The sequence below is a fragment of the Pollachius pollachius genome, assembly GCF_949987615.1.
Source record: "Pollachius pollachius genome assembly, chromosome: 5".
Taxonomy (NCBI): Eukaryota; Metazoa; Chordata; class Actinopteri; order Gadiformes; family Gadidae; genus Pollachius; species Pollachius pollachius.
Window position 1 is genome coordinate 2,760,197 of NC_136938.1, and position 22,853 is coordinate 2,783,049.

The 22,853-nt window shown below is 50.1% G+C and overlaps 2 protein-coding genes across 3 annotated transcripts; both read left to right on the forward strand.

Annotated features, from left to right (window-relative positions):
- The first annotated feature begins 353 nt into the window (after positions 1–353).
- gfod2 (glucose-fructose oxidoreductase domain containing 2) lies at positions 354–4,536 on the forward strand. 2 transcript variants are annotated; one of them, XM_079736855.1, is made up of 3 exons: positions 354–429; positions 1,415–1,754; positions 2,259–4,536. In XM_079736855.1, exons 2-3 carry the CDS (start codon positions 1,502–1,504, stop codon positions 3,170–3,172), a joined length of 1,167 nt encoding a protein of 388 aa, XP_079592981.1. In that variant the 5' UTR covers positions 354–429; positions 1,415–1,501; the 3' UTR covers positions 3,173–4,536. The 2 variants fall into 2 exon arrangements, with proteins under 2 accessions (XP_079592981.1, XP_079592982.1); XM_079736856.1 differs by having other exon boundaries at positions 381–1,754.
- A 563-nt stretch (positions 4,537–5,099) lies between these two features.
- cog4 (component of oligomeric golgi complex 4) lies at positions 5,100–21,690 on the forward strand. The gene is made up of 19 exons (XM_079737348.1): positions 5,100–5,246; positions 5,944–6,026; positions 6,801–6,915; positions 10,693–10,867; positions 11,465–11,658; positions 12,189–12,294; positions 12,908–13,065; positions 13,571–13,632; positions 13,779–13,903; positions 14,836–14,954; positions 16,830–16,996; positions 17,366–17,531; positions 18,228–18,290; positions 18,379–18,492; positions 18,942–19,034; positions 19,290–19,373; positions 19,634–19,735; positions 21,267–21,395; positions 21,533–21,690. Exons 1-19 carry the CDS (start codon positions 5,109–5,111, stop codon positions 21,665–21,667), a joined length of 2,328 nt encoding a protein of 775 aa, XP_079593474.1. The 5' UTR covers positions 5,100–5,108; the 3' UTR covers positions 21,668–21,690.
- Positions 21,691–22,853: the final 1,163 nt, after the last annotated feature.

Here is a 22,853-nt window from a genome sequence, read left to right on the forward strand (position 1 = left end):
TGTGAAGAACTGAAGTGTAAAACTATATCAGCTATTAATTATTCCTAATCAATTATAGATGTATTGTCTTTGACGTTGTCGGGCACGGTTCTGACCTTTATGTGGCGTTTACTTGGAGAGCACACAAGCAAACAACTAAACAAGATGGACTTGATTCATCATCTGGCACGTTACGTTGTTTTTATCATCGTATCCGAGTGATAGGCTATTGCCTCGCAACACAATACGTTGTTTTAATCATCCTAAACGTATCATAGGATACTGCATAGCAACCTGCCAGCAACATGTTGAGTTGTTTTTCTCATCGTAGACGTCTGATAGGCTACAGCCCATAGACGTTACTGCCTAGCAACCTGCTAGCAACTGGGCAGCGCCCGGATCCGGATGAGCCGAGTGTCGCGACCGCCACTGCTGTCGTCTTGGGAACAGGTCTTTTAACGATATGATTTAACACCATTCCGTTTAATGTTGTGTTTTGATGCGGTCGTGTGTTTCTTGTTTGTCTGTTTCGTCAGTTACAGTTCACTTAAACGGCACCAATGATTAAAGAGTCGTGTAGTGCTGCTAGTTCCGCCCTCAGCGGGAGCTCTGGGTGTTCGGTGGAGCCGCCTCTGCCGCCTCGCGAGCCCAGAGCAGCGCGTTCTGGACGGTTCTACTAACGGTTCACCGCGAGACCCCAGGCGTACCGAGCGTCGGCTGAGATCACGTTCTGACGTGACGCGCTCACACACTGGTGGTGTAGCGGCTAATCCGTTAGCTCCTTATGACGCTTGATGCTGTGGTGTTGGAGTATGCGCGACCAGCTATTTAAAGGATAGCTAAATAGATTCAAATATAGGGGGCAGGTGAATTCATCTTTCTTATGTTCTGACAGGAGCAGGTGCTTTCTCTCTCTCTCTCTCTCTCTCTCTCTCTCTCTCTCTCTCTCTCTCTCTCTCTCTCTCTCTCTCTCTCTCTCTCTCTCTCTAGGTGTATTTTTTGATACCCAGACAGACACCTTGTGTGCACATCAAATATGTTGACCAGTGTCTGACAGTGTGTTCCACAGCTCCCTGCTATAGAACGCCGCTCAGCTGACCTGAGACCTGACAAATTACATTTACATCACGTTTGCATTGTTGCTCAGCAACCACTTTAACATGCGGAGAGCCCACAGACATCAGGTCTGAGGTGTCATTGAGCAAGGCACCTCACCCTGACTGCTCCTGACGGTCTGGCTGTCGCCTTGCGTTGTTGACTCCGCCGTTGTTGTGTCAATGTGTGCATGAATGGGTGAATGTTAGGCAATATTGTAAAGTGCTGTGAGTGGCCACTGGTTAGAAAAGCGCGGTATGAATGCAGTCCGTTTAACAGCCAGTCAACAGTAATGATATATATCGATTAGAGTCTCATGTCCGATGTCTGATCCTCACAGGTGATCTCTCGTGGGCTCGTGGAGACCGTCGGTTTGGTTTGGGCGGTGTGCGTGAGGATGTGTCGGACCGGAGGGCTGTGAGGTGCCATGTTGCCCGGGGTGGGCGTGTTCGGGACGGGCAGCACAGCCCGGATGCTAGTGCCATTGCTGCAGGCCGAGGGCTTCCAGGTGCACGCGCTGTGGGGGCAGAGCGAGGAGGAGGCGGGGGGCCTGGCCCGGGAGCTGGGCATCCCCTTCAGCACCAGCCGCTCGGACGACGTGCTGCTGCACCCCGACGTGCATCTGGTCTGCATCTACATCCCCCCGCCCATGACGCGGCAGATCGCCGTCAATGCGCTGGGTGAGACAGACAGACAGACGGGGAAAGAACACAGTGTGGGTGAAACGGGAGCAGCAGGACACACACCGACCTAGATATTACAAAATGACAGCTTGATGATCTCCAGAATGCTCTGGAACACCTAGGATGACTCTACGTCCTATATGATCATAGAGGTCATGTTCTGTATGTTTCTCTGTACGGTCGTCCTCAATGCAGCCCCGATCCTCTGTTAGCCTGTGAGCTCATGCACAACGCACTGAGATAGGAATTCAAGAGGGTGTGGTTGCGGCTCGCTTATCTCAGGAATTCCTAACCGTTTACCTCAGCTTCCTGTTTCAGCTTCCTGGGTTTGTCACATCCCAACAGAATCACCGGGACAATATTGTGGCGAATTATGGCAGGAATAAGACTTGCATGCACACTTGGAAAATGTAAAATGTATTGTGGGACTGAATAATGTATGTATTATGTACGCAGGCGTATTGAAACAGAAGTCTAACGGATCACTGCTCCCTGTCCCAGGCATCGGGAAGAACGTTGTCTGTGAAAAAGCTGCGACTGCTGTGGATTCCTTCAAGATGGTGACGGCGGCCCGCTACTACCCCCAGCTGCTGAGCATTGTGGGTAACACCCTGCGCTTCCTGCCTGCGTTCGTGGCGATGCGGCGGCGGCTGCTGGAGGGCTATGTCGGCGAGGTGCAGGTGTGCGACGTGCGGGTGTGCGGGCCCAGCCTGCTGGACCGCGCCTACGGCTGGACCTGTGAGGAGCTGATGGGCGGCGGTGGGCTTCACACGGTGGGCTCCACCGTCATTGACCTGCTAAGCCACCTGCTGGGCTCCCGGGCACAGCGCGTGCACGGCCTGCTGCGCACCTTCCTGACGCAGAGCGCCTCCATCTGCGGGATCCGCCGCGTCACCAGCGACGACTTCTGCTTCTTCCAGATGTTGATGGGTGAGGCGGGGCCGGGGGCGGGGCCAGGGGCGGGGTCCGGCGGTGTGTGCTGCACGGTCACGCTGAACTTCAACATGCCCGGGGCGTTCACCCAGGAGGTGATGGTGGTGGGGTCTGCTGGGCGGCTGGTGGCCCGTGGCACGCAGCTGTACGGAGAACGCCACGGGGGCGGCGGCGAGGAGCTGCTGCTGGGCGACGGCGGGCGGGCGGGGCCGGCGGACCCCCTGCTGCCCCACCTCCGCGGGCTGGGCTCCATGGTGACGGCGCTCAGACACTCGTTCCAGGCCCACGGAGAGCGGCGGTCCTGGGCCCGCGAGCCGGTGGCGGCGGCACCCTCCTTCGAGGACGGGCTGTACGTGCAGACGGTGGTGGAGGCGGTGAAGAGGTCCAGCCGCAGCGGGGAGTGGGAGTGTGTGGAGGTCATGACCCAGGAGCCCGACCCCAACCACAACCTGTGTGAGGGCCTGCAGAGGAACAAGAACTAAGAACCGAGGAACCGGACCCCAACCACAACCTCTGTGAGGGCCTGCAGAGGAACAAGAACTAACGGCCGCTGAGCTCTACAGAGAACACCGTCATGTTCTGTCTCCTCTTCTTAACTGGTTTTAAAATAATGTCGGTTTTCTTCTGACTGGAATATTGTCAAGAATTCAAATATTGGACGTCTAACCTTTGAACATGTCAAACCTTTCTTTTAAATTATTATTTTCTTTACACAATTATGAGCGCTAGAATTCCAGGGGAGTGTTATTTTTTTGTTTTTTTTGTAATATGCTAAACACTGCAAACTATTTTCCTTACTTCATTGACAAAAATGTATGTACAGAGACACAAAATGAGGGTAATGGAACTGTTTTTTATTTACATTTTTTGGTCTACATTTTTTAATAGGATTACATGTTTGAAAGTGTTTCCAAAATAATCTTTCATCCGAGTTATTTTTTTTTCTTCTGATGTCAGTTTGTCAATTTAGAAAATTAACAAAAGAAATCCCATTTTTGCGCTTCTTTTGAAATCCAGACGAGCATCCAGCAGAACACGCGTGTTAATGATTCAAGGATGTATGTAACCGTGTTTACATATGTAAAAAAAACCCTGATTGAATTAATATATTTTTTCATTTTTTAGATTCTCTGATCTTTCTGGAATCATCCGTTTCCCCGTGTAGAGCGCAGCCTCTTCTTTGATGCGTTGTACTTTAGATTCGGTGGAGGTGAACCACTGGATTGATGTGTGACCGATTCTAGATAGTGTCATCCTACTCAGCCCGGGTAAGGCTCCAGGAACAGGAAGTGAACGGCTTTGGACCTCGAACACACAAAAAGGGCTGTGTTCCACTTTATTTAAGATGTTTGCAATATGGGTTCTCCAGGCGAAGAGAGCTGGTGGGGTTGCAGTATAGCGATGTGTTCAGTAATCCAATGCAGGTGAGGAGACTATCGTTTGATGTCACATGCTTACCTCACGCTGTCCTAATAGTGCTTAAAAAAGATGTTTACATCGTGTCTTAAGGACACATATTACTTATACCTTCAGGCTTTTACAACTACTAAACATCCTTTTATTGCACTGAATCAATGCCACGTTCTTAAGCAGTGTATTGTGTCTACCAGGCAGCCAGTCGCTGCAGTCATGTTCCTAACTGTTGTATTTATTTTGTATGTTTCGGTGTGGATTAAAATTCTTGCACTGTATATTTTCCAGCCTGTGAATTTCTGTTAAGATGTAATATTTAACTTCTGTTTCATGTCAGCCTTGTTTAATTTGCTTTGTGACCATAACTTGTATTGCATTTACACCAGGAGCATTGAGCCTTGACAAGGAAACACAATTTTTCCATTAAATGTTCGATGACAAATAAATTCAGTTGTATTAATGTGTCATTTATTAAGAATTTTTAATTCCTAGATTTGAGGACTTTTGGACCTGATATTATCTTGATAACTTGGTCGTAAAATGTGATTAGGATGAGCTGTTCACACACATCATGGTGTGAATTGTGGAGCACATTTCTAGTACATGGAACAGAACTCAAACAGTTTGTGAGGCTCCTTGTTGGAAATAAGCATTCATTAAGTATGAATGACTCTCTTCTACTCCTAACTGTTCTCTATAAATACTGCTCCATAACCCATCTGCTCTCCATAGCGTTCAACAGTTCTGAGCATTGAATAACAATTCCTCCTTTCTTTGGTAATGTAATGCATGAGACTAATTAATAAAACATCTACATTTATGAATGTTAATGTTATACACGAATCTTACCATTATTATCTTATTATACATCCTTTAAGAATGGTAACGTCATACAGGACTCTTCCTGTTTTATAATCCATCTATGACGCTACTAACGTTGCTGTCGTGTCGATAATGTGTCGTAAACCGAGCTGGTCTCCTGCCGTAAAGCGTGTGTTGACGAAGATGGCAGACAGCAGCGGGCTCCTGTCGGTCCGGAGAATCGACTCTCTGAGCGAATCTTCTATCAGCATGGAGACCATCACCTCCCTGACGGAGCTGGAGGACCTGGAGCGGGTCTACCAGCAGCTGTGCACCGAGGAGGTGAGTGCTGAGCAGGAGACTGTAGACAGGTCCGCTCGTATTGGGTTTACCTGCCTGTTTATGATCGACTCCACGGGGAGAGAAATGAAAGGTATGAAACATCAACATCTTATCTGCACTGTGGACATGGGGGTAATGTCTGGTTGTACGACACCTGCATAAATGTCAACTGGTCAACACCAACACGACAGGTCTGTTGACGACGCGGAAGTGGGTGTGACTAGTCTGAAGTCTGACTAGTCTGTGACTAGTTTGTGACTATTGACTAGTGTGTGACCAGTGACTAGTGTGAAACTAATGTCTAGTGTGTGACTAGTGTGTGACTAGTGAGTGACTAGTGACTAGTGTGTGTGTCTGTTGACTAATTATTGACTAGTCTATGACTAGTGTGTGACTACTGATTTAGTCTGTGACAAGTGGTGTGTGAGTAGTGTGTGAGACTAGTTAGCGACTAGTGGGTGACTAGTGTGTGACTAGTGAAGCAGGACGCACTCCGGTCAACACACAACCACACACAGAATGAACCCTATATTGTGTTTAGGTTTGGTCCTAAACATAGTAAACCTTTGTTCACAGGATGAGGCATGTGTTGTACAAATGTTGATCATACATTGAACGATCTAGACTGACTACATTCATCTTTTCAAAGATTCATATTTGTGGTACTAATACTTAAAATAAATGTGTTCCCTCGCAGAAAGCTGTTGAGGTGGAGCTGGACAAGCTGGTCGGTCAGCAGGGAACCATCAACAGCAAGATGCTGACGCTGCAGAGAATGGGGTGAGCAGGACGTCCCGTCCAGCCATGATCTGGTTCCCCTCTAGTTGCTGCTGCTCCTTAAGATCCTGGAGGAACACAAGTCGCTGTGGAGTTACTCTAAAACGACTCTGTTCTTTATGACCACTTCCCCTCGTCCAATTAGTTATTTGAAACATCACACTGTGCTCGCGCATGATTGGAGTGCTGCAATCAAACAAGTGAACTACCCAGGACGTACTGGTAAAAAAATAAAACTGTCCAACACGCCTACATTTAGCTTTCAGGGGAGGAACGTTAAAAACGCAGGAAGTTGTTTTCTTTCACCTACTAAATCCTGTACATATTCACAATAACTTACTGTAGTGACATGTATCGTGTTGTCAGTAATAATATAAACCGTTATAGTGCTGTACTGTAGCTCTCAGAGACCCCTGCTCCCAGCCAGGTGGGAGTCAGAAATGTTCGACGACAAATAAATTCAGTTGTATTAATGTGTCATTTATTAAGAATTTTTAATTCCTAGATTTGAGTAGGGATAAGACAGAGTAGGAACAAGTCTTATCCCTACTCTGGTTCCTCCACACCAGAATGACTTTGTGATGGGGTGGAGGTGGCCAGCTCTGGCGACATTAGCCTTGTGAATAAAGACAACATTGGAAAGTATTGTGATGCCCCTGACATTGACATCCACTTGCATCCTAAATAGCCTTTTTTGTATTCCACTTTGTGAAGCCCAATAACAAAGAGAGTCTTACTAATAGTGTGATCAACTATTAAGGCTTTGATCCCCCCCAGGCCGAACCTGCAGCTGATCGAGGGCGATGCCAGCCAGCTGTCGGGGATGATCACCTTCACCTGCAGCCTGGCCGAGAACGTCAGCCGCAAGGTCCGCCAGCTGGACCTGGCCAAGGTAGCCCCGCACACACTGATGCACACACACACATGATAATAATAGTAATATTACATTTTATTTGCATTGCACCTTATATTTCAGGAATCTCAAAGTGCTACAGAGAAGTAAATAAGAATCGATGAGAATAAATGCAATAAAACGGTTATTAAGAATAATCAATAAATGGTTAAAAGGAGAACCTATAAAAGACAATTTAGCAAAATGCATTTTTAAAAATATACGTTTTAAGTTTAGTTTAAAAACAGCTGTAGTTTGTGGGGCCCTCAGGTGGTCAGGGAGGGTGTTCCACGGTCTACATGCCCACGCATTCCCATAAACCACCAGGGTACTGAAACTGGTATTGGTACTGGTTCCCAGCCCTAGAGTGTAAACCATCATGCAGGCTGTGTCACCGTAATAAGGTAATCCTCTAAGGTGACCAACATGCAGGCTGTGTCCCTGTGCAGACGCGGCTCTATAAGGTGGTCCTCTATAAGGGGTTCCCTATAAGGTGGTCCTCTATAAGTGGTCCTCTATAAGGGGGTCCTCTATAAGGGGGTCCTCTATAAGGTTGTCCTCTATAAGGGGGTCCTCTATAAGGGGGTCCTCTATAATGGGGTCCTCTATAAGGTGGTCCTCTATAAGGGGTCCTCTATAAGATGGTCCTCTATAAGGGGGTCCTCTATAAGGTTGTCCTCTATAATGGGGTCCTCTATAATGGGGTCCTCTAAAATGGGGTCCTCTAAAATGGGGTCCTCTATAAGGGGTCCTCTATAAGGTGGTCCTCTATAAGGGGGTCCTCTATAAGGGGTCCTCTATAAGGTGCTCCTCTATAAGATGGTGCTCTATAAGGTGGTCCTCTATAAGGGGGTCCTCTATAAGATGGTCCTCTATAAGGTGCTCCTCTATAAGATGGTGCTCTATAAGGGGGTCCTCTATAAGGGGTCCTCTATAAGGGGGTCCTCTATAAGGTGGTCCTCTATAAGGGGGTCCTCTATAAGATGGTCCTCTATAAGGGGGTCCTCTATAAGGGGTCCTCTATAAGGTGCTCCTCTATAAGATGGTCCTCTATAAGGTGGTCCTCTATAAGGGGGTCCTCTATAACAGTGGTTCCCAAACTGTGTGCCGCGGCACACTGGTGTGCCGTGAGGCAAGTCCAAGTGTGCCGTGGGATTTTGTGACAACCATAGCCTACTGCAATATAGTATACAACTAGACAAAAATAATTATTTTAATTTACTATATACTACTTTGAATGCACTCTTTCCATAATACAGAGGCAAACTCTTTATCTAAAAACTATTTAAAAAATCCTCAAAGAGGATCCCACATTTCGCTGTTCGCGCAGTTGCGCAGGTGGGAATTTAATTTAGACTGTGACACATCAAAGGCAGTAGGTCAACACAACATTAAAACATAAACAAGAGGGAAAATGGAGCGCTTTCTCGTGCGGAGCAAACCACCAACCACCAGTGCAGAGACTGCCGAGTCCGACAACCCACCGAAAGAAAAGAGGAAAAAAAACTGTCAGCCGACAGTATCATGAAAGTCTTATGGCTTCAGTTGGACCGGGGATGTCAACATTCCTCAGCCGGAGTGCGTCCTCTGTCGGGAGAAGTAAGCTAATGCTAATATGGTTCCAAGCAAGCTGAAGTGGCACTTGGAAACCAAACATCCCTTCTACGCTGAGAGAAACCTGGCCTATTTCAAAAGAGCGCGGGATCTGAACCAGAGGCAGCAAGACCGTTTGTTGGATTGTGTGAAAGTGTCTGAAAAGGCAATGGAGGCTAGTTACATGCTAGCGGAGCTTATTGCAAAGCAAAAGAAGCCTCACACAATAGCGGAGACACTCATCCTCCCTGCTTGCAAAATAATTGCAGGTGTCATGCTGGGTCCAGATGCCGCAAATGAGCTATCCAAGGTGCCGGCATCTGATAACACAATCAAAAGAAGAATAGATGACATGTCAGAAGACATTGAACAACATTTAACAGAGAAACTGCAGGCGAGCGGCAGATTTTCTCTTCAAATAGATGAATCGACCGACATAAGTGGGGCTGCCCAGCTCCTGGCAAACGTCAGGTATGTTGACGGTGACTCTATTAAAGAGACTTTTTTCTTCTGTAAAGAAATGGCAAGCCATACAACGGGAGAAGAAATATTCAAGGTAACTGATAACTACTTAAAAGAAAACAATCTGTGCTGGAGTATGTGCGTCAGTCTGTGCACGGATGGTGCGGCATGCATGACGGGGAGTGAGAGGCTTTATTGCAAAGCTAAAAGCACAAAATCCACAGATAGTGACCAACCACTGCATTTTGCACCGAGAGGCATTAGTTGCCAAAACCATGCCCCCGGAGTTGACTGAGGTGCTGAATCAGGCTGTGCAGATGGTGAATTACATCAAATCAAGGCCCCTGAAATCTCGCCTTTTCTCCCAGCTGTGCGCTGAGATGGGAGCCGACCACCAAAGCCTGATCCTCCACACAGAGGTACGATGGTTGTCTCGGGGGAAAGTCTTATCCCGTTTTTACGAGCTTCGGGAAGAGCTTTTGGAATTTTCACGTGAACGCGCTGTCCCACATAAGGACAGGCTCGCGGATGAGAGCTGGTGCGCCAGGCTGGCTTACCTTGCAGACATATTTGGGCATCTCAACGAGTTAAACGCCAAGCTTCAGGGCAGGAATGAAAACATTTTATCATCCACAGACAAGATTCGGGGCTTTATGGGCAAACTGACCCTGTGGCGCGAGGCTTTGGAACAGGGCTCCATGAACATGTTCCCGCTGGCATCAGCTGCGCCACAGGCAGCCAGTGAGCGCGCTGTATATGCCGAACACCTTCAGACCTTAAAAGAGAGGTTTGAGCGCTATTTTCCACGTGTGGCGGACATCGAGGACAATGACTGGATCCGAGACCCATTCAACCAGGAGTCCGAGTCCTCAACCGAGAAGCTCACTATGAAGGAGAGAGAGGAGAGCGCAGAGCTCCGTGCGGACCGCACGCTGAAACTGAAATTTAGTGAGCTCACACTCGATCAGTTTTGGTTGGTTTGTGCATCAGAATATCCAACCATCTCCCACCACGCTATCGACCAACTTCTTCATTTCCCCACCACCTACCTGTGTGAGTTGGCGTTCTCCACTCTTGTTTACATGAAGACGGTTTACATGAAGGTCACGGCTCTCTGTTGAGCAGGACTTGCGAGTGGCCCTCTCCTCCGTGCCACCAAGGATTAAAAAAATCTGTGCGCCCCGACAGGCACATGTGTCCCACTGATTTGTTAGTAGGCAGAATATTTACAAAAAAAGCCTGATTCTAAATGTTACAGTAATAATTTGTGGGTCAGATTCAGGACCATGCAGCTTTCTCATGGACAGTTCTCTGCTGAATTTCTGTTTCCTTTGCCTCACCTGTCTGGTTGAAATGGGTGTGTTTTGATTAAGCCCAATTTGATAAAGTTTAAATATTTTTGTGAAGTATTTTGTTAATAAATATTTCATGAGTAGAATAGTTGTCTTTGTCACATCTTATTTGGCATTAGTAAATAATTATAAACTTAACAGATAAACAGATGATATTAGTGATAACACGTGTTATAAGGCTATTTTGCACAATAGGTGTGCCTTAAAATTTTTATTTGTCCTTTGGTGTGCCTTGGGCACAAAAAGTTTGGGAACCACTGCTCTATAAGATGGTCCTCTATAAGGGGGTCCTCTATAAGGGGGTCCTCTATAAGGGGTCCTCTATAAGGGGTCCTCTATAAGGTTACCAACATGCTGCGTCCCCGTGCAGACGCGTCTCTATAAGGTGATTCAGCGCGCTGATGACATCCTGGACCTGAAATTCTGCATGGACGGTGTTCAGACCTCACTGCACAATGAGGACTACGAGCAGGCGGCTGCGCACATCCACCGCTACCTGTCCCTGGACCAATCGGTGATCGAGCTCAGCCGCCAGGGGGAGGAGGGTGAGTCCTGGTTCAGACCAGTATCCTGTTACTTTTACCCTTGAAGGGACAGTGAATCACTTTAGTTTTAGGTCATAATAAGGCAATGCCCCTGATCCTTTCCAATGTGGTCTTTGTTCCCTGATATCGCTTCTGGGATTAATAACGTATATCATCTTATTTGGCTGGCCGGCTGCGTCTTCCATAACCATTTGAGGTTGTTGAGGTTGGAGCGAACTCCAGAATTATCGCCGCTGTGGTGATGAGGCTCACTATAGCTCTCAGAGACCCCTGCTCCCAGCCAGGTAGGAGTCAGGAGGAGGTGGGAGAACAAGTCTTATCCCTACTCTGGTTCCTCCACACCGGAATGACTCTGTGATGGGGTGGAGGTGGCCAGCTCTGGCGACATTAGCCTTGTGAATAAAGACAACATTGGAAAGTATTGTGATGCCACTGACATTGACATCCACTTGCATCCTAAATAGCCTTTTTTGTATTCCACTTTGTGAAGCCCAATAACAAAGAGAGTCTTACTTTGAGGCAGACTTGACATTAGGACCCTATAGAGCTCCATAGCTCCTGTCCCATGACGGTGTTGCTGACCCCTCCTGCCCCCAGGCAGCTCGGTGGACGCCAGCCTGGTGCTGCTGCAGGAGGCGGAGCAGAAGCTGAAGGTGATCGTGGCCGAGCGTCTGGACGCGGCCGTGGCGGCGGTGGACCTTGTGCAGGTGGAGCGCTTCTTCAAGATCTTCCCCCTGCTGGGCCTCCATCAGCAGGGCCTGGCCCGCTTCGGCCAGTACCTCTGCAGCCAGGTCAGCCCCCCATACACAGCCCCTCCCCACACACACACATACACTAGACCCTCTGCAGCCAGGTCAGCCCCTCCGCCCACCAACCGAGGCTTTATCGCCAGCAGCCTCTTACCTCCAGAGCCGTCCAGAGCTGAGAAGTCAAAGACGTTTTGGTAGACAAACGTCAAGAAGGTATCTTAAAAGTCAAAGTCGAATGATGAACATAAAAGTCACATTTAATGAAGCATCAAATACTTTTCCAGTAGTTAACAGTAAAGCCTCTCTGTTGTATTTTGTGTTTTGAAGCCTTTCCCCTGAGCTGGGTTGGGGTCGGTGCTACCGGAGGGTTCCTGGCCCTCATTCCCGACCCATAGAACCATATAGTTCATTTGTTAGTGATTGAGAAATACTCTGGAGGATAGTTTAGTGCATTAACCAATGTCACTGTGAAACGAGGCCTCTGCCAGATGATGAATGTAACGTTGGTTCTCTGCCTATTGTTCTGCCTCTGGTTTACACGCTGACATCCTGCATCATGAACCTGTGGACAGCTGGCCTCCAAAGCAGAGGAGAACCTGCTGCTGGCGACGGGGGGAGACGTCAACGAGAAGAGGGCCCCGTTGGTCTTTGCTGACACTCTTACTCTGCTGCTAGAAGGTTAGATCACCAGCAAGACCAGCTGGTTATAGTTCAACATCGTATTGAGGGTCCGTCTGCATTTACATTTACATTTACATTTACATTTAGGGCATTTAGCAGACGCTTTTATCCAAAGCGACTTACAATAAGTGCATTTGTTACAATAAGTACATTTGTCATAAGAAGTGAAACAATATATCGCTGTCGGTACAGTAAAGACGTTCATAGAACCAAGTGCTACACAAGTATCACTTGGTATTACAATCGCTAGGCTAACCCATTCCCCGTGTAAAGCAGCGATAGCAGCTACTGTAGATGCTACACAATCAAGTACCTTGAATAAGTACAATGTACAAGTGCCAGGACGTACACACGGCGGTCTGCACACGCTCAGACCGCTCTCTCTCCATTAGTCCCCTCTGAATAGAGAACATGCATACTGCTCATGTTGACTTTAGTTAAGGAACATATTAATGTTACCTGGTGAGCAGTATATATCATGTTATGACATAAGTACGCTAGATAGTATAATCTAGCAAGCTAAATGTGTAAATGTTTCAAAATAAGTCAGTTCAAGAGCCCAGACGGCCTGTCAGTCATCCGTCCTCTTACGATGGTTCCTGTCTGCCAGGCATCGCCCGCGTGGTGGAGACCCACCAGCCCATCGTGGAGACGTACTACGGGCCGGGCCACCTCTACACCCTCATCATCCACCTGCAGCAGGAGTGCGACCGGCAGGCCCAGAAGATCGTCGACAAGTTCATCCAGCAGAGAGACTACCACAACAAGGTGAGTCACACCTAGGGAGAGAGTACCACAGTAGACCTAGGTAGAGACTACCACAGTAGACCTAGGTAGAGACTACCACAGTAGACCTAGGTAGAGAGTACCACAGTAGACCTAGGTAGAGACTACCACAGTAGACCTAGGTAGAGACTACCACAGTAGACCTAGGTAGAGACTACCACAGTAGACCTAGGTAGAGACCACAGCAAGGTGAGTCACACCTAGAGAGAGACTATCAGACCTAGGTGAGTCCTGCTCCCAACACACCGAGGCAGAGCTCCAGCGTGTCCAGAGTCTTTGAGCAGGTGTCCTCTGAATAGAGACGATTCTATTGACACTGATCTGATGGGCCACTCTTGAGGTCTTCAGGTCTGTGCCGCCCTCATCACCAGGGAGCAGGGAGGGACCGAGATAGGAGGGGTGACGAGTGTTGATAAGGGTTAGGGTTAGATTATGGTGATGTGTTCTAGTCTCCGCTGAGTGCTCTGACCTCGTTGTGTTCTCGTAGTTCCAGGTCGTCCAGAACAGCATGATGAAGAGTCCACTGCCGACGGAGAGGATCGAGCCCAGGTACCTCACTCCGCCTCACTCCACGTCACACCGCGCCCACCCCAAGGCCTCCTGGCTGCCTGCCCTGTTATGGCCCATCAGCCAATAGGCTTCCTCACTTGTGTGTGTGTGTGTGTGTGTGTGTGTGTGTGTGTGTGTGTGTGCAGGGAGCTGGACCCGGTGCTGATGGAGGTGACCCTGATGAACGCCCGCTCGGAGCTCTACCTGCGCTTCCTGCGGCGCCGTCTGATGGCGGACCTGGAGGTCGGCGACGCCCAGAGCACCACACAGGGTGGGTGTCAAGCACAGGGGTCATAGGGTCACAGGGTCAAGGGGCACATTGACACGCCCCCCCTGACGGGAGACCCTCTAACATAACCTCGACATTTCTGTAGTCATATCATATCAAGTCTATAGTTACAAGAATGTTACTATCAACATTCGCTCACACTAAGCCCCTCCCACTCACCATAAACCCCTCCCACTCACCCTGAACCCCTCCTAATAACCCTAAACCCCTCCCACACACCAAAGACCCCTCCCATTCACCAACGACTTCTCCAACTCACCAAAGACCCCTCCCACTCATATTAAACCCCTCCCATTCACCAAAGACCTCCTTGTGGTTCTCCACAGAGCACCAGTAGATCTTTAAGGTCCTCCTGTTCTCCGGAGAGCACCAGTAGATCTTTAAGGTCCTCCTGTTCTCCACAGAGCACCAGTAGATCTTTAAGGTCCTCCTGTTCTCCGTAGAGCACCAGTAGATCTTTAAGGTCCTCCTGTTCTCCGCAGAGCACCAGTAGATCTTTAAGGTCCTCCTGTTCTCTGTAGAGCACCAGTAGATCTTTAAGGTCCTCCTGTTCTCCGTAGAGCACCAGTAGATCTTTAAGGTCCTCCTGTTCTCCACAGAGCACCAGTAGATCTTTAAGGTCCTCCTGTTCTCCGTAGAGCACCAGTAGATCTTTAAGGTCCTCCTGTTCTCCACAGAGCACCAGTAGATCTTTAAGGTCCTCCTGTTCTCCACAGAGCACCAGTAGATCTTTAAGGTCCTCCTGCTCTCCACAGAGCACCAGGAGATCTTTAAGGTCCTCTTGTTCTCACAGAGCACCAGTAGATCTTTAAGGTCCTCCTGTTCTCCGGAGAGCACCAGGAGATCTTTAAGGTCCTCTTGTTCTCACAGAGCACAAGTAGATCTTTAAGGTCCTCCTGTGTTGTTCCTCTCAGAGCACCAGCAGAACGTGGAGAAGCTGCTAAAGCACTGCCTGCTGAGCACCACCATGCAGGAGCTGATCGGCTACTACATCCCCATGGAGGAGTACTACATGAGGGAGTCGGTGAACAAGGTGAGAGGGGCGGGACTCTGAGGGAGGGGCGGGACTCTGAGGGAGGGGCGGGACACTGAGAGGGTTGGGCAGGACACTGAGGGAGGGGGGGGCAGGACACTGGGGGGGGGGGACACTGAGAGAAGGCGGGGACACCGAGCAGGACGGTGAGAGGGGGGTGGGACACTAGTCACGTTTCCATCTAAAAGGTGAAGCGAATCTTTGGAAAGTTCGCAAAAAATAAATTTAATTAGTTGCGTTTCCATCAAGCGGAAAACTACACACATTCCAGGGCTTGTCATATCCTTTTGATAACATCCTTTATTAGGTCCTGATATATATTGGAATTGCGTTGTTTTCCATCTAAAATAGCTGTAATGTTTTTTTCTTCGATGGGAGCAAGGAAACGTTTTACCTCTTAGGCGGTCCACACATATCTATTATTCCCATTGTCATCTGTTCCATGGACGTATTTAAAGGATACATTGTGCATATTTATAATTCGAAATTCGTCGCAGCCTTTATACCACAGATCTTTCAGGGTCTATAGCATATAACCGCGTTGTCTGATTACAGTTTAATTAATTTTTCACAATGTACCAGCTCGTTTTGAAGACTATTCAACGTGCCATTCGTTTCAATGGGAACCGCGGCGGTCTATACTTTCAACATAAAGTGTACATATTTATCATTTGAAATACTTTATACCCCAGATACTATAGGGTCTATAGCATATAACCTCGTTTTCTGATTACAGTTTAATGCATTTTCCACAATGTACCAGCTCTCGTTTTGAAAGCTGAACAGATAATTTGAATGGAATTACTTAGTAGGTGTCCATATATCAGGGATTAATGGACACGGTATGATTAAAGGATATACAAACATAGACATCCTATATCATATATATATATATATATATAGGATGTATACATAGACATCCTATATCATATATATATATATATATATATATGATATAGGATGTCTATGTATACAAACGCTTAAAAATACATTGACGCTACAAGTTGATGTCGGCAGGGTTGCTATGGCCGGTTTCCATCACCGTTTACTGATTCGATAATTCGATACTTCAAAATTTGCATAAAATCAGGGGGATGGAAACGCAGCTACTGAGAGAGGGGGGGCGGGACACTGAGGGAGGGGCAGGGACACTGAGCTGACCGGTGCTGGAGGGGTCCTCTACAGTGGTCTTGAGGAGGTTGAAGCGTGCTGATTTAACACTGGAAGGTGAGTGATGCGGACGGACTGTTGGGGGCAGCAGATCATCTTCAGGTCGCTGCTCCCCACCTGCTGAGCTGGAGAACGTTCTCATAAAGATGTAGCGTGGAGCTTAAGGTTACTAATCTTGTAGCCAACACAGCATTAATAATCATTGTATTGATTTTAAATGTATTATGCTAACGTATGAGGTATCTGTGAAGTAGCCATTTTAAGAATAGAGTTGAGGATGTATGAAGCTCTTCAGATCAAATGAAACCGCAAGATCCAAGAATCAATCAGAGACGAGTACAGGTTAGCTGACCACTAATGGTCTCCATTAGCCGAGCGCTAATGGTCAGGAGGAGCTGGGAGGCTGCTGAGACGGCAGGAATTGGAGAAGACGTCTTCACATTTAAAGTTTCATGAATTCATGTTAATTGGAAGGAAAATGGCCACAACTGGACAATGGAAAGGAGGCATGATCCTAAAACCTCCTGGCTCCTAACGATGACTCCTGGTTCCTAACGATGACTCCTGGTTCCTAACGATGACCCCTCCTAGTCCCTAACGTTGACCCCTCCTGGTCCCTAACGATAACCCCTCCTGTCCTTAACGATGACCCCTCATGGTTCCTAACGATGAATCCTGGTTCCTAACGATGAACCCTGTCTTCAGGCCGTTGCCATGGACTCGTACGAGAAGGGCCAGCTGACGTCCAGCATGGCGGACGACTGCTTCTACATCGTGAAGAAGTGCATCAGCCGCGCGCTGTCCAGCTCCAACATTGACTGCCTGTGTGCCATGATCAACCACTCCACCTCCGCGCTGGAGTCCGACTTCAGGTACCGCTGAAAGCATTCACGCTGTTCCACCATCTGCTCTATTGATCCAGACTCACACATACCCTTCTGTGTGTGCGTCTGTGTTTCTGCCTCTGTGCCTGTGTGTGTGTGTGTGTGTGTGTGTGTGTGTGTCTCTGTTGCTGTGTGTGTGTGTGTGTGTGTCTCTGTTTGTCTGTGTGTGTGTGTGTGTTTCTGCTTGTGTGTGTGCCTCTGTGTGTGTGTGGGTCTCTGTGTGTGTTTGTCTCTGTGTGTGCCTCTCTGTGTGTGTGCCTCCGCGTGTGTGTGTGTGGGCCTCTGTGTCTCTCTCTGTGTGTATGTGCCTCTGTGTGTGTGTGTGTGTGTGTGTCTCTCTCTGTGTGAGTGTCCCAGGGAGGTGCTGTATAATAAGCTGAGGCAGGGCTACCCTGCCACCACGCTGCAGGACTTCCAGCGCGGCGTGAGCAGCGCTGTCAGCCTGATGCAGAGCAGCCTGCAGCAGGGCAAGTTCAACGCGCTCGGCATCGAGAGCACCGAGAACGCCAAGGCGGCCTTCCTGGTAGGAGGGTGTACAGTACACACACACATGCACAGCCACACACACACACACACACACACACGCACAGCCACACACACGCAAACGCACAGCCACACGCACAACCACACACACAGCCACAGACACAGGCAGACACACAAGCACACAGGCACGGACGCAACTGTTCCGGCCGTATGATTTGTCATTATGTGGTTCGGATCCAAACAGATTTCACATCAGTAATAAGTCATCATGATGAACGATGTGGTATAACTGACATTTCTAAAGGGGGATCTATCATGTTCTAACTCTTCAATGAATTACCATCAGTTGTGAAGAGAAAATATGATTATTTATAATACTATTCACTATCTATTATAGTCGTTGAACATGGTCTTTATCCAGAGCAGTTAACAGGTTATGGTTCATGATGATGGTGTACTGCTGTCATGTACTCCAGCGTGACATTTCTCATCCTTTATGTCACGTGACTTTTGACATTTATTAGTTATTTATCTACGCATCAATACTGCTGACCTTCATCCCTAAAGTCTGTCGCCAGCTGTCTCCTCTTCATCGCTGGCTGTACCTTCTCCAGCTCTTCCTCTCCCTACGGACGGTCTACCTACTCGGTGTTTAGTGAATGTCAGAGTCCCTCGGGAGGATCGGCGCGTTACGGCGCGCTGACCTACTCTCTGACGGCTCTCTGCTGCCCCCCAGGTGACGCTGAACAACGCGGAGGTTTGCAGCGAGAACATCACCACGCTGAAGAGGAACCTGGAGGTAGGAAGAGCGGGAATATCTTCTCAGCGTGCCACATAGACGGCCTCCCCTCAGACTCTGAACATTTGTTTTCTTATTTCCTCCGCAGAACGACTGCTCCAAGTTGTTCATGCAAGGACCCGCCTCCGGCGACCACGCCAAGATTGACAGCTGCCTGTCGGATCTTGTCAACACATCCAGCAAGTTCAAGGACCTCTTGCAGGTCTGAGCCTGCCCACGAATCACAAGCCCCGCCTCCATCTAACACACAGTTCATGTGCTCATGTTCCTGTTCCTGTGTTCATGTCGTGTTCATGTGTTCATGTTTATGTGCTCATGTTCATGTGTTCATGTTTATGTGCTCATGTTCATGTGTTCATGTCGTGTTCATGTGTTCATGTTCATGTGCTCATGTTCGTGTTCTTGTGCTCAGACGAGGCATTGCGGGCGAAAGGAACACTATTGTCATCGCTCACATCACTTTAGCTTCTGACGATTTATGAACAGCCTTATCATCGGCTGTTTAAGCAAAGGTTCGGTAGAGAGAACATGGTGATCTTAGAAGAACTATTAATAATAATAGTTAATTAATTAATATTAATTGTCTCTATTAATATTAAGAGCACATGACTGAGTTTGTTTTGTTGATGTTGATCTTCTGTCTGTTCCCAGGAGGGCCTCACAGAGCTGAACAGCACGGCCATAAAGCCCCAAGTGAAGCCCTGGATCAACGCCTTCCTCTCCATCTCTCACAACATCGAGGAGGCAAGATGGCCGCCATGCTGGTGCTTTGGCTGCAGGACAAAATCCCTGCTGAGCATCACCTCAGACAGGCTCCATGACCTGACTGCCCTGGCCTCTCTGTGTTCTCCTGACCAACCAGGGTCTGAGTCTGTGGGAAAGTATAAAAACGTGGATCTAACAAATTAAGTGTGTGTGTGTGTGTGTGTGTGTGTGTGTGTGTGTGTGTGTGTGTGTGTGTGTGTGTGTGTGTGTGTGTGTGTGTGTGTGTGTCCCCAGGAGGAGTTTAATGAGTACGAGGCCAACGACCCGTGGGTCCAGCAGCTCATCGTGAGTCTGGAGCAGGTGATGGCGGAGTTCAAGGTACAGCAGAACATCTGAGCCTTACGTAAGGCCGTGTGCATCCGGGCGGACCCCCCAGGGTTAACGCCTCGCTGTACATTATCTGCCTTAGTACACGGCTGCTTACTAAAGATACAAGATTGGACTGAAAATATTGTATTGCTCATTAATAAAAAAAACTGATAGATTCTGCGTTTGGAACATTGGGCATTGAACAATCAGGATGCAGTATCCACCCTCTGACCCGCCCCCTGACCCGCCCCCTCTCCCCCTGTCCCCAGACCGGCCTCACCCCGGCCTCCTATGACACCCTCACCAGCCTCATGACCAGCCTGGTCGCCATGGAGATGGAGAAGACGGTCCTGAAGTGCACCTTCAGCCGGGTGAGAGGGTGAGGGGGATGAGAGGGTGTGGGGGTTGAGAGGGTGAGGGGGTGTAGAGTGAGAGAGAGAGAGAGAGAGGAGAGTGATAGGGTGAGGGGGTGTGGGGAGTTAAAGGGTGAGGGGAGTGAGAGGCTGTGTGGATTGAGAGAGTGAGGGGAGTGAGAGGGTGTTGGAGTGAGAGGCTTTGTGGAGTGAGAGGGAGAGGCTGTGAGGAGTGAGAGGGAGAGGCTGTGTGGAGTGAGTGGGAGAGGCTGTGTGGAGTGAGTGGGAGAGGCTGTGAGGAGTGAGAGGGAGAGGCTGTGAGGAGTGAGTGGGAGAGGCTGTGTGGAGTGAGAGGGAGAGGCTGTGTGGAGTGAGTGGGAGAGGCTGTGAGGAGTGAGAGGGAGAGGCTGTGAGGAGTGAGTGGGAGAGGCTGTGTGGAGTGAGAGGGAGAGGCTGTGTGGAGTGAGTGGGAGAGGCTGTGTGGAGTGAGAGGGAGAGGCTGTGTGGAGTGAGTGGGAGAGGCTGTGTGGAGTGAGAGGGAGAGGCTGTGTGGAGTGAGAGGGAGAGGCTGTGTGGAGTGAGTGGGAGAGGCTGTGAGGAGTGAGCGCACGCGCGCTGGGCCACAGGGGGGCGCTGTGCTGCCCCTGCCAGGCGTTACATCACTGACACAGATGTGGTGAACAGACCCGCCCTGAACCATGATTTATTTATGACTCCAGAAAGGGCAACAGAAAAAGGTTTCCGCACAATGGCATCTATCTATATTTTAAGTAGAGCAGCGGCAGAAACCAGTCACCGCCCAGATGGAAGATCTGCAGACGGGAAGAACGGCCTCCCCAGCCTCCCTCCCCCTCCCTCCCCCTCCTCAGCCTCCCCCAGCCTGCCTCCCCCTCCCTCCCTCTCCTCAGTCTCCCCAAGCCTCTGTCAGCCCCCCCAGCCTCTATCAGACTCCCTCCCTCAGCCTCCCTCCCTCCCCAGCCTCCCTCCCCCTCCCTCCTTCTCCTCAATCTCCCCAAGCCTCTGTCAGCCTCCCCCAGCCTCCCTCAGCCTCCCTCCCTCCCTCCCTCCCCCCGATGCTATTTGTGATCTAGTCACTGAGTGTTTAGACGTGTTCAGACGAGGCTGATAGTGACGCAGCCCCCAGCTGTAGGGCAGGCCCCCCCAGGAGAACACTCCCCACGAGTGTTCTCCCCCCCCCCCACACACACCTACACACGTGACCCACGCTAACGGCTGTACGGGCTGGCGGGTTGGAACCGAGGTATCCGAGATGACGGAGGTACTGCGTGGGTGATGCTAGGATTCCTCCGGTTCTCCCTCAGCGAGCACGCCCCCCCCCCCCCCCCCCCCCCCCCCCCCGGTATCTAACCACTTCCTCTCTCCCGTGACGCTGGTTCCTTGTGGTGCAGCGGAAATAGATTTTAATTGTGTACCGTCTGTGGCGGCCATGTTGGATGGGTCCATCGCGGCCGACTGAAGCTGAGCCGCGCGACACCGCCCCCGCGGCCGACCGCACCCCGCTGACCCGGTTCTGTTCCCGCTACCGCAGCTCGGGGGGCTGCAGTTTGACAAGGAGCTGCGCTCGCTGGTGGCGTACCTGACCACCGTCACCACCTGGACCATCCGCGACAAGTTCGCCCGCCTCACACAGATGGCCACCGTCCTCAACCTGGAGAGGGTAACGCCCCCCCAACCCCCTCTTAACCTGCCCCTTACCCCAACCGCCCACCCCCTCTTACCCCCCACACCCCACCCCTCACTAAGGGTCAGGGTTAGGGTTGGGGGGGTGGGGGGTGACTCTGTGGTGTGTTGCAGGTCACGGAGATCCTGGACTACTGGGGGCCCAATTCGGGGCCCCTGACCTGGCGCCTGACCCCGGCCGAGGTGCGGCAGGTCCTTGCACTCCGCATCGACTTCCGCAGCGAAGACATAAAGCGGCTCCGCCTGTAGGGGGGGGGGGGGGGGGGGCGTGGTCTGGGACCAGGACGCGGCCCGAGACCAGGACCAGGACGCGGTCTGGGACCGGGACTGGGACCAGGACGCCGTCTGGGACCGGGACTGGGACCAGGACGCGGTCTGGGACCGGGACCAGGACGCGGCCCGAGACCGGGACCAGGACGCGGTCTGGGACCGGGACCAGGACGCGGCCCGAGACCAGGACCAGGACGCGGTCTGGGATCGGGACCAGGACGCGGCCCGAGACCAGGACCAGGATGCAGTCTGGGACCGGGACCAGGACGCGGCCCGAGACCAGGACCAGGACGCGGTCTGGGACCGGGACCAGGACGCGGTCTGGGACCGGGACCAGGACGCGGCCCGAGACCAGGACCAGGATGCAGTCTGGGACCGGGACCAGGACGCGGTCTGGGACCGGGACTGGGACCAGGACGCCGTCTGGAATCAGGACGCAGCCCGAGACAAGGACCGGAGCGTGGTATGGAACCGGGACCAGGATCATGGATCGGGTCGCCGTCCATCGTGCGGCAGCGGGCTGCTGAGGCTCTGCTGGGACTGAGATCCGTTCTTTACGTGTGTTCTTCCAGACCGGTTCTTGTGTACATATGTTATCAGGGTGGGAGGTGGCACTGTGATTAGTCTTGAGGACGGAGAGCCTTCTCCCTGGCGTTAAACACCTCAGCCTTCCTGTGAGCACCGCTGAATCGAAGTGGATCTGGGCTCCAGCCCGGGGGGCGTCGGAGCGTTTCAGGGGAATATGAAATGTAAAAGAATCTGTCAAATGTTTAATTTCATGATAATGTCGATCGGGGAGTTGAGTTTTTTATATCTGTAAGTAAGACTGCGCTAGATGTGTCAGGCAGCGCGTAATGAACACACTCCATTAGAGGACAGAAGCGGGTCAGACGACTGATCCAACGTTCAACACATGAATAGCTTCTTGTCTGCGCTGATGGGACACTTTTAACCTAATAAATTGAGAGGCTGTACAATGCTGTTGATCTCTGCTGTGCTACATTCTGCAAAGTGCTGTCCTATCAGCGCGGAGGCCGCCACAAAGCCTTTGTATTACGGCCACATCGGAGTCACTGAGTACACCGCATTATGCACAAGGTAATGAACCATTAAAAGAGGGCCACTCTAATAACGTCGCCTCATCTCCACAGCTAACCTTAATCTG